Source organism: Diabrotica virgifera, chromosome 6 (assembly GCF_917563875.1).
Source record: "Diabrotica virgifera virgifera chromosome 6, PGI_DIABVI_V3a".
In the NCBI taxonomy this organism is placed as follows: Eukaryota; Metazoa; Arthropoda; class Insecta; order Coleoptera; family Chrysomelidae; genus Diabrotica; species Diabrotica virgifera.
This window is the reverse complement of record NC_065448.1, coordinates 95037597-95053725: the sequence shown is the minus strand read 5'-3', so window position 1 is coordinate 95053725 and position 16129 is coordinate 95037597. Positions and strand designations below refer to the sequence as shown.

The following is a 16129-nucleotide window of genomic DNA, read 5'->3' as shown; positions in this document are numbered from 1 at the left end:
TTACATTAGGGTGAGTTCTATGCACTATTTTTGTTTTTTGTCCTATAACTTTTGTCCACGAGGATATAGGTATATATATTGCTTTATAGAAAAAAAACCTACACATTTCTTCTTTAAAATGTTGTTTAGAAGAGGTAATTAGGATTTATAGTTTTCGAGATATGATTTTTCAAAGTTCGCCACTCACAGCAATTTTGGGCAATTTTCCTTGTTATTTCGCAAATATTGTTCTGTAGTTTTTTTCTACGTAACTTTAGGTATATGCAATGGTACACGTAATAGGAATAGAAATCAATTACCTTTAAAATGGTCTACTGTGTAACGTTGTACGACTTTTTTTAAAGAGATTATGGTTTTTCAAGGTTTTATACTTCTAACGATTTTTTATAATATAATATAAAAATAAAAAAATATTATTATATAGTATATTATATATTATATAATATTATATTATATAATATATACTATATATAATATTATATTATATATTATAATATAATACCTAAAATAAAAAAATATTATTTTTTACATTTTTTACGATTATTTTTGAAATGTCTCATTATAACTTCTTTTTTCTTGTACATGAATATACTATATATTGCACAATAAAGAGCAATATCTATATTTAAATATTTAATGGAAACCGAGTGATTTTTTGATATTTTTTTACCTGTATTATTTAAAATTATTTCTTTTACAAAAATTACATAAACATTAGTCTTGAAAACATTACTTTAGTTAAAATTATTTAAACGTTGACATTTAAAAAATTTTCAAAATCAAAGTCCATCTCTTCGTTAGCATTAGCTTCAATATCTTCCTCTGACACCTCAGTTATCTTAGAGTTCCCACAATTAGTACCCATGCACATGCACCCTTTGCAGAATATTGAACAACTAATTCATATCTTCCTACAACCGCAATTTTTTGTACATCCTTTGGTACATTTACATGCTATTTTTTCAAGCAAAGCTTGTGGTGCAGGAGCTTTGACAGTAAATATTGGAATTAATCCATATTTTGAAGTTTGCCCGGCCGAGTCAAGTGGATCCAAAGAATTACCTATAAAAAATAAGATTCAATCATAACACACAATCACATAAAAAAGTTGTAATGAGGAATTTAAAAAATAATCCTAAAATCAAAAATCGTTGCAAGTACTTATTACATTTTGAAAAAGCATATCTTATTCAAAAATAATCCTAGAATTTTTTATAATACACCATTTTAAAGTAAACAGAATAAGCTTTATTTTTTTTGTTATATAATATATACCTAAATATAGAAAAAAAAGTTATAATGGGAAATTTAAAAAATAATCGTAAAAAATATAAAAACTCATTAAAAGTATAAAGTCTTGAAAAAGATATCCTCTTTAAAAGAAGTCGTACAACATTATACAGTAGAACAATTTAAAGGTAATTGATTTCTATTCCTCTTACATGTACCATTGCATATGCCTAAAGTTACGTAGAAAAAAGTTACAGAACAATATTTGCGAAATAACAAGGAAAATTGCCCAAAATTGCTGTGAGTGGCGAACTTTGAAAAATCATATTTCGAAAACTGTAAATCCAATGACCACTACTAAACATCATTTTAAATGTTTTTTTTCTGTGAAGCAATGTCTATACCTATATCTCCGTGGACAAAAGTTATGGGACAAAAAACAAAATTTCTTTCTTTTGGGTTTCTTTGTGCTTTTTCTTTTGAATATATTTTTGTAAAAAAAGTATCTTTGACTTTAAAAAGTTATATTTAGATAGGAAATTTAACCAGGAACAATTTTTATGTACACGTGTTTGTACCAAAAGTGCATAGAACTCACCCTAATGTAACCTGTGCCCAGGGACTAATTCACCCATTTCTCGAAAACGCACCCCTTTAAATGGTAGCACTCCGCGGTTTTTTCATATATAGAGATTCATTGACCATATGAAATAATAAAACCCCGTTAACGTTGTAGTTCCTTTCTATAGTACATAATCAATAGTCTATTATGAAACAGTTCGTGAAGTATGCTTTTTGCGAACGCACGCGATATTTAGAGCACGAGCGACAACGGAGCGAGTGCTATACATGCGTAAGTTCACAAAAAGTACTTCACGCACAATTTCATACAATATTTTATCTACTCTTCGATAAACAAATAAAAAAACTGTAACTCTTCGTCACTGGAATTGATTTCTATTCTACAAGTTTTAGAACTTTGACATTTAAAAATCCTAACTACTTTCAAACCACAAAACTGTCAAAAATTGTGTTGTAAGTCATTGCTCATATTGTCGTCACCATGACAACGCGAAAGTTAAGGATATTTGATTATATGAAAGTGTGCCAAAAAACCCATTTAAAGTGTGCGAAAAAGTAAATCCCATTTAGAATACATTGTTACTTCAGACACACTTTAAACCCTTCATGCACTGCTATCATTATAGATACCACAAAACTTTCATTATAGATAGCAGTGCGTGAAGGATTTAAAGTGTGCGTGAAGTAACAATGTATTTTAAATGGGACTTACTTTTTCGCACTGTTTTTAACTTTCGCGTTGTCATGGTGACAATCCTTAACTTTCGCGTTGTCATGGTGATGGCAATATGAGCAATGAATTACAACAAAAGTTTTGACAGTTTTGTGGTTTGAAAGTAGTTAGAATTTTTAAATGTCAAAGTTCTAAAAATTGTAGAACAGAAATGAATTCCAGTGACGAAGAGTTACAGCTTTTTATTTGTTTATCGTAGATAAAATATTGTATGAAACTGTGCGTGAAGTACTTTTTGCGAAATTACGCGATTTATAGCACTCGCTCCGTTGTCGCTCGTGTTCTGAAAATCGCGTGCGTTCGCAAAAAGCATACTTCACGAACTGTTTCATGAATAACGAATAACTATTATGGGCCATTCCACGAACATACGCCTGTTTTGGATTACTTCGACAACGAATATTTTACTGTGCAACATAAGAAGTACGAAAGTAAATGGCGCTAATAATTATTCCAATAAACAACAATGTAACTTGCAATTTACTTTCGTTCTTCTTATTTTGCACAGTAAAATATTCGTTGTCGAAGTAATCCATAACAGGCGTATGTTCGTGAAATAGGGTATATCTACTCTATGCCATATTATGTAAGTTTTTAGTTCGTGAACACTGTCATTATAGATTGCAGTGCGTGAAGGGTTTAAAGTGTGCGTGAAGTAACAATGTATTTTAAATGGGATTTACTTTTTCGCACACTCTCAATGGGTTTTTTGGCACAGATTCATATAATCAAATATCCTTAATTTTCGCGTTGTCATGGTGATGACAATATGAGCAATGACTTACAAGAAAAATTTTTGACAGTTTTGTAGTTTGAAAGTAGTTAGGATTTTTAAATGTAAAAGTTCTAAAAATTGTAGAATAGAAATGAATTCCAGTGACGAAGAGTAACAGTTTTTTTATTTGTTTATCGTAGATAAAATATTGTATAAAACTGTGCGTGAAGTACTTTTTGCGAACTTACGCGATGTATAGCACTCGCTCCGTTGTCGCTCGTGCTCTAAAAATCGCCTGCGTTCGCAAAAAGCATACTTCACGAACTGTTTCATAAATAACTACACTGGGGTGCAAAATTAACTGGACACTTTAAAAATGGGTCTTTTTGATGTCTCGAATTTCCTAAAGCTGTTTTCCGATTCAAGTGATTTTTTAATATGTTATAGCCTTATTCGTTAACAATATCGCTGTAATAATATTGTTACTAAACGGGTAAATTTTCATTGTATACCGGGTGTACCAATGAAACTGTGTTTTTTTCTCAAACTTCGCATCACCCTGTGGAATATTCTAGCATTTATAAAATACTGAAATTAAAATCTCAATCAAATCTGTTTTCTCAACATTCTGTTTTTTGATTCATTCGCTCATGTTGGACCATAAAAAAGATAGGTACTTTAACAATTACCCATGTTTTTCATGAATACAGGGTGTTTTTAAATAAGTGTAACAAACTTTAAGTTGTAATTCTACATGAAAAATAATGACAGTTTGCTTTATAAACCTATGTCCGCAAATGCTTCGTTTCTGAGATAGAGGGTGTTGAAATTTTTCTTACAAACTGACGATTTATTTATTACTTTAAAACCTCTTGAGATATGCAAATGAAATTTGGTGGGTTTTAAGACGTAGTTATTGTACATTTCTTGACATACAAGTAAGAATTTAATATTAACCATTGGTGCGCATACGGGTAATATGAGCGGTTATATTACCCGTATGCGTGCCAATGGTGAATATTAAATGCTTAATTGTATGTCAAAAAATGTGCAATAACTACGTCTTTAAACCGACCAAATTTCATTTGCATATCTCAACCGGTTTTAAAGCAATAAATAAATCGTCATTTTGTAATAAAAATTTCAACACCCCCTATCTCGGAAACGAAGCATTTGCGGACATACCATTTACAAAGTAAACTCTCATTATTTTTTATGCAGAATTTCCCCTTAAAGTTGGCCATACTTATTTAAAACACCCTGTATTGATAAAAAACATGGCTAGTTGTTAAAGTACCTAACTTTTTTATGGTCCAATGTAAGCGAACGAATCAAAAAACAAACTGTTGAGAAAACATGAGGCTACAGGTGGAATTTAATTTCAGTATTTTATAAATGCTAGAATGTTCCACAGGGTGATGCGAACTTTGAGAAAAAAACACAGTTTGATTGGTACACCCGGTATACAATGAAAATTTAACTGTTTAGCAACAATACTATTACAGCGATATTGTTAAAGAATAAGTATAAAATATATGTAAATATGTAAAATATATTAAAAAAATCACTTAAATCGGACAACACGTTTAGAAAATTCCAGACATCAAAAATGACCCGTTTTTAAGGTGTCCGGTTAATTTTGCACCCCAGTGTATTACAACATCTCTTTGAACTTACAAAATGAAAAACGATTTTATTCGAAATTCGAATATCGAAAACTAAGTATTAGAGATTTTTTATTGAAAATTGTGGCATTTCCACGGTAGGAACATCTTCAAAAAAGAAAAAAATGTGAAATTTGTGCACCCCATAAAAATTGTTCCCTTAAACTCCCCAAATATTTGTGTACGTTCGTTCCAATTAAATTATTATTGTGGTATGTACTATCAGTTAAACAGAATGCTTTTAAAACTTTTTTGTCTATTAGTTCTTTTCGATAAGCCAGTTCTTATCGAGATATTTTGAACATTTTTTGTAAAATCCAACACATATTTTTACATGGCAAAGTAAGATGATAGCGACCTGGTAATAACATTATGAAAATAATATTTATATAATCTTAGTTAACCATTTAAAAATGTGTGTTGAATTTTAGAAATGTTCAAAATATCTGGATAAAAATTGGCTTATCGAATAAGTATCTAATAAGAGGCAAAAATGTTTTAAAAACATTGTGTTTGTTTAACTGATGTTACCACAAAAATAATTTAACTGGAACGTACACAAATATTTGGAAGCGGTTTAAGAAAACCAAACCCCCATTACATTTTTATGGGATGCAAAAATTTCACTTTTATTTTTTTAGGCGTTCCTGCCATAAGAATGCCACACGTCCATTTTTAATATAAAATCTTTAACGATATATGAAAACGTTTTCGATATATGAAACTATCAATTTTCCTTTTGTAACCTCAAAGGGCTGTAACTATTTTTCATGTGCATAGTTGTAGTAAGGTAAGTTTAGACTAAATCGAACTATTTTTGGTTCCAGAATATGTGATTTAATTTATGACCTGCCTTTTCGCTACAGCCTGTATAACAAATCACACTCTAATACGGAAATTTAAGATAGGTTCCAAGAAGAGGTAATATTCGATAAAGAGTACAGTAATTTTTAGTAATAAATAAAATAAGAGTAATAATTAAAAACATGAGTTTTTTACCCAAGGTAAAGAATGCATGTTCATGTCAAAGTTATGCATGTTTTAACTTATCACGCTTTTGTGATCCACAAAATTATATGCATGCTTGAATATATTAAATATATTTTTTGTCCTAAATATTTAACCTATACACCACTTTTTTAATCATTGCTAGTTCTTTTTTTCGATTATTTACGGCAGTTAACTATTACATCTGAGTAATTTATTATATCTCATTTAATGCAGTCACTGAAGGTTTTCACCTCCGATTTCGTTGAACCTCCATAGATTTTTATGAAAATTGGTGAGTAGTTAGAAGATACCTCAAGGAATAAAGGTGACATGATGCCAACTTGCGCTTTTATCATGGGGGTGGATGCCACCCCATCTCGGTGGTGAAAATTATTTCATTAGAAATAATACCATAAATCGATAGAGGGACAAATTCTAAGCAAAATTTGTTATATAAAGTTATTAATATAAATCAATACTTTTGAGTTATTAAAGATCAAAGATTTTATTTTTTCGTAAAAAAATGCATGTTTTAAAGCAGTTTTTCACGTATAACTCAAAAACTATAAGCTTTTACAAAAAAGTTATTCTTACCAAAATTAAAGATAATAAAAAATTGAATATAGTCGGTTCGCTAAACTCAGACACAACTCGCTAGACATTTTAGTCTTTATTTTTTTGTTTTATGTCAATTTTGCAAAAATTGGCAAAATTTCTAACACTTTAGTAATTATTAGCTATTTAGTAATTAATTTTTGCCAATTTTACCAAAATTGGTAAAATTACTTACTAAAATCACTAGCCAGTTGTGTCTGAGTTTAGCAAACGGACTATACATTTCTTATTTAAAGAACTACACTCATGTTAATTCAAAGTAAGTTATGGGTAATTGAAGGTATATTTTTTCGACGAGTACGCAAATCTAAGTATTCAAGCTTAAATAATGGGAAAACTATGCATTTTATAAAATATACCTACTAAAAACTTCAAAGTACTTCAAAGTACTTCGGAGTACCTATCAAATGAGCTCCATAAGACGTTAATAGCATCAAAATAAGAGAACTTTTTGGAATTTGTTTGGAAAAAGTGAAAAATAACACATCGCCATTTCCACAAAAATTAAAATTTATAGAAATCCTTACAAGAGTTTCTTTATATTAGCATAAGTAATGAGTTTGACAATTTTTACCGGTTTAGAATACATATTTTTGAAAAAAAGATATAATTTAAAAAAATCAGAATTTTTCACATTATCGTTATTTTCATTTTCTTTTAATAATAACTCCAAAAATACTCAATATACGAAAAAAATAATATATAATCAAACTTTAGTTTTTTCTGTATCAAATATTTTACCTTTTTTAGTATTTCTGTAGGGTACAAAATAACCGAGATAGAAAGGTTTTAATCTTAAATTTTGCCTGCGAGAACCATGTAACTGGGCAATTTAACCTTTTATTATTAAAAAAGTAAGGGGTCTAAAAGATTAAATTTAACGTGGTTTAAAAGCCCTTAGTTTAAAAAGTTATTTAAAAAAAAACAATAACATTTTTTGGGAAAATTTTTAAAAGATATCTTTTGAAAAATTTTTGGAGCATAAATTTTAATGCTATCAACTTTTTCGTAAGCTCATCTGATAGATATTTTTAAATACTTAGACCAATGTTTAATAAGTTTGTGTTATAAAATGCATAATTTTCCCGTTATTTAAGCTTGAATACTTAGATTTGGGTAGTCTTAGGCTAGTAGCCTAAAAAAATATACATTCAATTACCTATAACTCACTTTTAATTAACACTAAAAGATTTTTCTAGTAAGGGATTTATTTCGTTTTTTAATATCTCCTAAAAAAATATACATTCAATTACCTATAAGTCACTTTTAATTAACACTAAAAGATTTTTCTAGTAAGGGATTTATTTCGTTTTTTAATATCTTCAATTTTGGTAATAATAACTTTTTTGTAAAAACTTATAGTTTTTGAGTTATTTATGAAAAATCGTTTAAAAACATGCATTTTTCTCACGAATAATTGAAATCTTTGATCTTTAATAACTCAAAAAGTTTTAATTTATATTAATAATTTTATATAACAAATTTTGCTTATAATTTGTCCCTCCACCGCATTATGGGGTTATTTTTATTAAAATAATTTTCACCCCCGAGAAGGGGTGGCATCCACCCCCAGGGTAAAAGCGCAAGTTGGCACCATGTCACCTTTGTTCCTTGAGATATCCTCTAACCATTTACCAAATTTCATCCAAATCGATGGAGGTTCAACGAAATCGGAGGTAATAGCTCATATCCACCTTCAGTGACTCCACTAATTATTTGTCGTCTTAACGTATAATTTTGTCTTTTATCCCCTTACTTATTCCCAGCTGTTTTGCAAAAGATATTACAAGAAGTATTATTTTGAAAAATTCCGTCATCTCTTATACCAAGTTTCTTAAATCTCACCAAAAATGTTTGTTATGTTTCGTCTTCGTAAGGGCTAATGGCTAATTCGTACTTTAAACAAGTAATTGGACCTCCAAAGTCCTAGGTGGTCACCCAAAGTGATCGAAAGTAGAACCGGAAGTCTTCGTGTTCTCAACTCTTCGTGTAACTTTGCTTCGATTGATATACGATTTCACTAATTTTGAGTCACTTTTACTAAATTTTCGGTTATAGTTGTTTAAACGGAAGTGAATTCAACATAGGAACTAAAGATTCAAGCTCAAATTTTCAATAAACTTCGATTGATATGTCACATGTACTATTTCTGCGACTAAAATATGGCACTTCCGGTTACAACTTTTTAACTGGAAATGATATAAAACCAAAAGTATACATTTGTTCTTATCTTGCTAAGGCACGTCGAATAATATATCGGTTATACTATTTCGGTGACTTTAAAACGGTACTTCCGATTGCAACTCTAAAACCGGAAGTCCGAGATCAAATTTCTCATCTATAATATGATCCTTGGCTGATAACCTTTCATTCGACACCTCCATTGTCATTATATCTGTAACGGAGAGGTTATATTATTCGCGGACGGAAACCGGAAGTATATATTTGTTCTCATCTCGCTAAGGCGCGTCGAATAATATATCGCTGGTACTTTTCCGGTGACTTTAAAACAGTATTCTGGTTGTATTTCTAAAACCGGAAGTCCTAGGTCAAATTTCTCATCTTTATTATCATCCTTGGGTTATAGGCTTTCATTCGACACCTCATTTGTCTATCTACCTGGTATAATGACGGAAGAGTTGTATTTACGGCAGACGGACAGACAGACGTGGATAATTCAACGTTTTCACATTTTTTCAAAACTGGGCAAAAACAATAAATTAGTTGGTTTTAAAACTTGACCAAACTTACGAGTTTAGTTTTTATTTTTTACGTAACTCATTGATATAGGCATTCCCTAAACTTTTCCAAGTATTTATATCTTGTGGAATGATGTACATGTTTCCAGTAATAACTCTGCCCAGTTGGTTGTGAAAACCAGTGCCAATAAAACACAAAACACACACACACCAGTAATAACTGCCCTAAAAATTTTGAATCTGCTGCTGTACTTTTTGCTGCTTAAAGATACGCCATTTTTCGGGTTTCGAGACTAAGTCAAAAAGTATGAGTACTTTTGCTACAATCAATAGTGTCTTATAAACACAAACAAACTCACTTTCTTTCTCGAAGTGTCCATTAAAAATTTTTGGACTAATATTGTATAAGAGGTCTGGCTTAAAGATATAAAATACTCAGACGCCAAGATTTGACTCAATTTTAGTATTTTATTGCGATGGCTGCGGACGTTAAGTAATTGGTCTTTTAAATACAGTTTTGTGACGAGAACTCGCGTTTTCCGAAGTTTTATTTTTGTCACTTTCATTATTTGATCATAAAAAATAGAAAGAGGTTTACGAGAATGGTTGTCTTTTTTTGCTTCAGAGTGTGTAAATATTTAAATAAAATATTTTATGTTTAAAAATTTGTATTCATTTCGATTATTAGGAAGTTAAGTATTATTTTGAGATTAGTACGAGTAAGATTTATAAAATAAAACGGGATGGTTCCCAGAACTTGGCTGTATACCATACAGGGTTGCGAAAAAGTCTGGCAACACGGTAATTTCTCGGAAACCGCTAGAACGATTTTTATAGATTTTGGTGGGTAAGGGTATAAAAAAAATTTAAACAAATTATAAAAATCAATTTTTTTCGGCTCGGGTATTTTAGGGTCTATTATTTTAGGTCCTTTGGATCATTGGGAACAAAAAAGGTATTTTGTGATTTTCCTCTATAGTTAATCGTTTCCGAGTTATAAAAAATTTAAAACTGAAAAAATCGAAAAATGACGATTTTCTGAGTTCAAATACACAAGTAAAAAATATTATTTGTGGAACTGCGAAGTGCGTAGATTCAAGTTCAAAGCTTATTTTATCAGCTGCCGATAAGTAATTTTATCTTATTTCATATTAAAACATTGTTTTTTATTGTTAATGTGTAATGAGGTCGTTGCGTTGTTATTGCTCCAGGTAACTATCAGTCGAAGAAAAAGAGTCCGCTTTTTAAACATTTTTATTTGGAATCAAAATAAAACAGAAGATAAGAGCCTTAATTACTCATTAAGTTCGTTAATAAAATATATTTATAATTTCTACGCATCGAGCTTACTGTTCGGGCCGATGTGTCGATATTTTTGTACATGAATGAATGATTTTGACGATCGCGCGAAATAGGAATTGCTTTTATTAATACGATATGAATGTATAAGGAAAGGGGAGAAAGGAGATCCCGCTCACCTCGGCGGATTGGAAAGACATACGTATAAAGGATATATGATCACCGCTCATATAAGGATAGGTAAAAGGATAGGTAAGAAGAAAATTGTCGGATTCGCTCAGCTCGCCAAAACGACAGCGGAAAATAATCGGGAAATACTACCTACATAAACTCACCTCTTGTACCTCGCTGTTGTCTATTATTCTTCGATCAACGCTCAAAGAATAATAATCAACTACACTAGGTTCGCTTTCAAGATGCAGTAGAAATAAACAAACCAAGACACGTTAAATGCCACTAGGAGCACAACCGAATCATAATTTACAATGTATATACATTGTAAATCCCAAATCATGATTTCCAAAGTTTATACATTGTAAATTATGATTCGGGAGTCCTCCTAGTAGCATTGAACGTGTCTTGGTTTGTTTATTTCTACTGCATCTTGAAAGCGAATCTAGTATAGGCTTTTCGATCCGATTTTTATATCGTTCGAAACAGTACAAAAACGTGTTTTACTCAATTCATTGGCGTACTCTAGACGATAAAATTATATTATTATCACACCCCCCTCTCCTAAAAAAAAAAATTAGAACAAAATTTTAGCTACTCAACTACGACTTATAACTATAACAAAAGAGAAAAAAAAATACGTCTTTCTGAAAATTAAACTCACGAATAACATTTAATGCACTAGCACTAGCACTAACGTCTGTATCGTTTGCTGGTGTTGTTTCCGTATTGTCCTGGCGTTTCGTCCTGGAGTGGGCGGCGGCGTTCTTACAGGGCTGTTCTGTGGCAGTCTCAACACTGCTGAGATCTCGATGATGACTTTATTTAATTTTGATAACTGTATGTAATTCAGAGGTGTCGTTGTATAACTGGTGTGAAGAGTGTGTGTGTGGTTCGGGATTGGTTAAGGGAGAGGATGAAATCATGTACTATCGTCGTGTTTCATATCTTTGATGTGAACTTTGTTAATTGTTTTTCCCGTTGCGTCCTTTAACTGAAAAATTACTTTGGATAGTACTTTGTGAATAGTATATGGACCGGAGAATTTGGGAGCTAATTTGGCGTTCAGTTGTTTGGCGGCATTGGAAATGTTGTAATCTTTCTTCATGAAAAAAAAAAAAAAAAATCAATGGGAAAATCCCAATAGTTGGCTGTATACCATAGTTTAAAAAACCAATACAGAAGTAAAAACTTCGAGATGTATTCTGGTATAAAATCGTTTATTTAAAAACTATAAAATGTCATCGATTGCAGAACGTTTTCGTTCTAAACAGAACATCTTCAGTGCATCCTGCCGAGTATTTTGAAACTAGCACACCGTAAATAGTGTTAACATCATCATATATGGTTTACATAATGTAATATGTTAAAATGTTATGACTACAAGTCGATGTTAATGGATAAAGTGGAACACATGCTAAAAGGGTGCCATGGTTCCCTGCTCGAAGATACTAGGTACTTGCCAATTCAATGGCAATTGGCAAGTACCTAGTATCTTCGAGCAGGGAACCATGGCACCCTTTTAGCATGTGTTCCACTTTATCCATTAACATCGTCATAACATTTTAACATATTACATTATGTAAACCATATATGATGATGTTAACACTATTTACGGTGTGCTAGTTTCAAAATACTCGGCAGGATGCACTGAAGATGTTCTGTTTAGAACGAAAACGTTCTGCACTCGATGACATTTTATAGTTTTTAAATAAACGATTTTATACCAGAATACATCTCGAAGTTTTTACTTCTGTATTGGTTCTTTCTTCATGACTTTATCTCCGATTTTAGGAGTCCACTCTCTGCGGCGTAGATTATAGTAGTGGCTTTGTGATGTAAACGCTTTAGCCAAGTTGATTCTTACCAGTTCGATAGTTTCTCTTAATTTATTCCATTTGTACGTTGGTGGAATTATGTCGGGCGGATTAGGCGCTTCTATAATTTTACTGGGTATGTCTAGTTCGTGTCCGAAATTTAAAAATGCTGGAGAGAATCCGGCAGAGTCGTGTTTTGCTGAGTTGATTGCGAAAGTCAGTTCTGGGATGTATGCGTCCCATTTGAGCAATCATGGTCTTGATTACCCTCTTTGTTCTTTCTACTGGGTTATTCGGTGGGGAATATGGTGGAATTGCGATTTTTTCGATGTTAATTCTTTCAGTAGACTTTTGAATTCTCTGTTCTCGTATGAAGTGGCATTATCTGATATGAGTTTGATTGGACATCCAAATCTCATTATTACTTTGTCCTTTAACGCTTGACATACGACGCTGGCTGTGGCACGTCTTACGGGAACAATTTCTACCCATTTCGAAAAAGTGTCTTGGAAAACGATTGCGTAGATGTTGCCTTTGCTTGATCTTGGTAGTGGTCCGATCATGTCGGTTGTGACGGTGTGCCATGGTTGTTCATGCGCTTCATTAATAATTAAAAAAAAAACAATGCTTTGGAATAAAACGTGCAAAAATTTTTACAGGGAGCTCACAGAAAAAGGTTTGAGCTTGAATTTAGGTACTTCGTAGTTCCAAAAATAATATTTTCTACTTGTGTTTTTGAATCTAGAAAATCGTCATTTTTCGATTTTTTTCAGTTTTAAATTGTTTATAACTCGGAAACGATTAACTTTATAGGAAAATTACATAACACCTTTTTTGTTCTTAATTGTCCAAAGAACCTAAAATAATGTCCACGCGAGCCGAAAAAAATGATCTTTATAATTTGTTTAAATTTTTTTTAATAAATGTAGGTAACAATAACTCCGAAATTATGGCAATTAGATATAGCATAGGGAATATAACATGGAAAATAATCAGTATTTCTTAAGGACTTCAAACCGCAAAAAATATACAGGGTGTTGTATTTGAAATAAGAAAGTTCATTACATTTCCATAAAAACGGAATACTTGACAACAATGTAATTACCACTATAATATCGGCCGCATTAGAAGACCCTTACCCACCAAAATATATAAAAATGGTTCTAGCGATTGATTGTGTAGTACTTTGACGGCTTTTATTATTTCTATTTTAACATTCGTGCTTTACATTGATTGCCACGGCTTCTTCAGTGGAACGCTATCGTAGGCTTCCGTAGGTTGACGAACGCCATATGAATTTCTTGATTAATCTGTGCCATCTTTTTTTCTATTATCTGGGTTAAGGAGAAAATGGGATCAATAGTGGATCGACCCGTACGAAATCATGCCTGTTCTTCTGTTTCAGAATCTAAATACTCTTTTTTTTTTCAACATATAGAAGACACATGGTTAACTTCATCAATTAATAGTGTTAATTTCTTGTTTTCCTTTCATACAAAATATCGCAATTAGCGCATTACTTAAAATTTATACAGTGTTCTTACAGTTCTTACAGCTTAAGCTACTTTTAACCGTTCCCTCGTATATAGTTGCATTAGCAATTATATTTTATTGTTTATTTACATCTCGTGTTAATCCTCTCCACAAACGATAACCGATTCAACGTACGTATTCATTATGCAAAAAATTATTTGATTAATATTGATATTTTTAACATTCCCACCATCTTTTCATTTCAAATCCTCTCACATAATACTTGTAAACGTTAAAAGAATAACTTTAGAAGCTTTGCATACTAAATTTGTCGAACCACTCCTTAAAAAACATTTATATACGCAAAATTAGTCAAATTGTTTAATTCGCCCATCCCTTAAGCGGTTCTGTACTATCATGATGTATGCAGAATTAAATCTGGAGAAATGGGATGGCACGTTATAGACCAGGCAATGAAGTAGGTACTTGCTAAAAATGAAATATCTCATTTTAATAGGATCACGTAAAGAATACATTATGTTATTTATTTATATCTTGTCCAATTAACTGAACTTACACTCACAGGAGCAGAGAGCATAGTAAAAATCCGAAACCATTTTTCAAGACCCTTCCATTGCAAAAATGGACTAAGACAGGGTGATGGACTACCGTGTTTCTTATTTATCCTGGCATTAGAAAAAATAATTCGAGAGTCCCAGATTAATACGAATGGTAGCATCTTTAACAAATCAATACAAATTGTCGGATACGCAGATGACATAGACATCATAGATAGGTCCACAGAATCTATGACTGAAGCATTTCGGTCGTTAAGAGCAACTGCATAGAGAATGGGACTAACTATAAATGTTCAAAAGACCAAATATATGTGTTGCGCTAGGTCAAGCAACCCGACACCTACAAGAATAATAATCCTCCATATATACTTAGGGTCGCTGCTAACTAAAGGCAAAATTCAGTGAATCAATATCAGTGAAGAAATTAAAAGAAGAATAGTGCTCGCCAATAAGTATTACTATGGCTTAAGAAAACATAGAGGCCTCAAAAATACCTAGAAAAATTAAATTGGTTGTCTACAAAACACTAATAAGACCAGTGCTAACATATGGTTCAGAAACTTAGTCACTTACACAGAATGACCAAGACCTGCTCAAATTATTTAGTCTCGTAATAATGTTCTAGAAATGCCTCTTACTCCTTAAAAACAATAAACCAATATAAATAATAACGGCCAAAGGGGTAGATAAAACAGACACTACTCATACTCATACAAAATGTATATTGGAATTCTATTAGTCTAAGAGCTAGTGAACCCTCCGACTAACAGTCGTCCTGTAAGGCTAGAAATTTTTCTAGTGATAAATTATAGCACACCAAGGCTAAAAACCATGACCTGGCAGGCCTCAGCGGTGCACGTGTATCTACCAGGTGAATCGAAAAGTGCAAATTTAGGGGGTAAAATAAACTTTCTCCTGTAAGGATTAAATTTAAGTACGTGTTTGAGTAAGTCATTTAGAAGAAATGTGTACAATGACAGGCGATTCTGAAGAGCATAAGACCTTGGCAGGCGAGGGGAAAGATTAGGGGTTTTTCCTAAAATTATTTTTTTTTGCATCGAACAAATTTTTTAGTTTTTTGAATCATTCCAAACAGAAAAGGTCTTTAGTGATTTTTCTCTTAAGTTAATAGTTTTTGTTATATAAGCGATTGAAAATTTTGAAAATTGCGAAATCGACCATTTTTGACCCTAAATCGGACATTTATCTAGTTTCAAAGTTGCCAAGGTAGGTAGATATTCTTTAAACATTGATTGATGAAATCCCAAAGAGTTTTTTGCAATACAATATCGGAAACCCCTTTGTTTTTTAACTGTTAATCAAGCGGGTGCGACACTGTAGTATAAGTGAGGACGTTTGAGTTGGCATAAATTCATTATCTCGAGAATGGGCAAATTTCAAGAGCAATCCTCAGGCAGGTCGATTTTTATTTTTAGATTAGGACTGTTTGGCATATATATAATACTAGTGACGTCATCCATCAGAGCGTGATGACGTAATCGATGATTTTTTTAAATGAGAGTAGGGGTTGTCTGATAGCTCATTTGAAAGGTTATTTAATTC

General features: G+C 31.7%; 1 protein-coding gene across 1 annotated transcript in view; it reads right to left on the bottom strand.

The window, feature by feature from the left end:
• Positions 1-14605, bottom strand: part of LOC126886124 (protein-L-histidine N-pros-methyltransferase-like) — a 376323-nt gene extending 361718 nt beyond the window's left edge. Inside the window, exon 1 of the mRNA XM_050652968.1 lies at positions 14566-14605. Within this exon, the coding sequence (XP_050508925.1) occupies positions 14566-14605 (40 nt within the window). The remainder of the gene's footprint in view (positions 1-14565) is intronic.
• Between the last annotated feature and the right edge of the window lie 1524 nt (positions 14606-16129).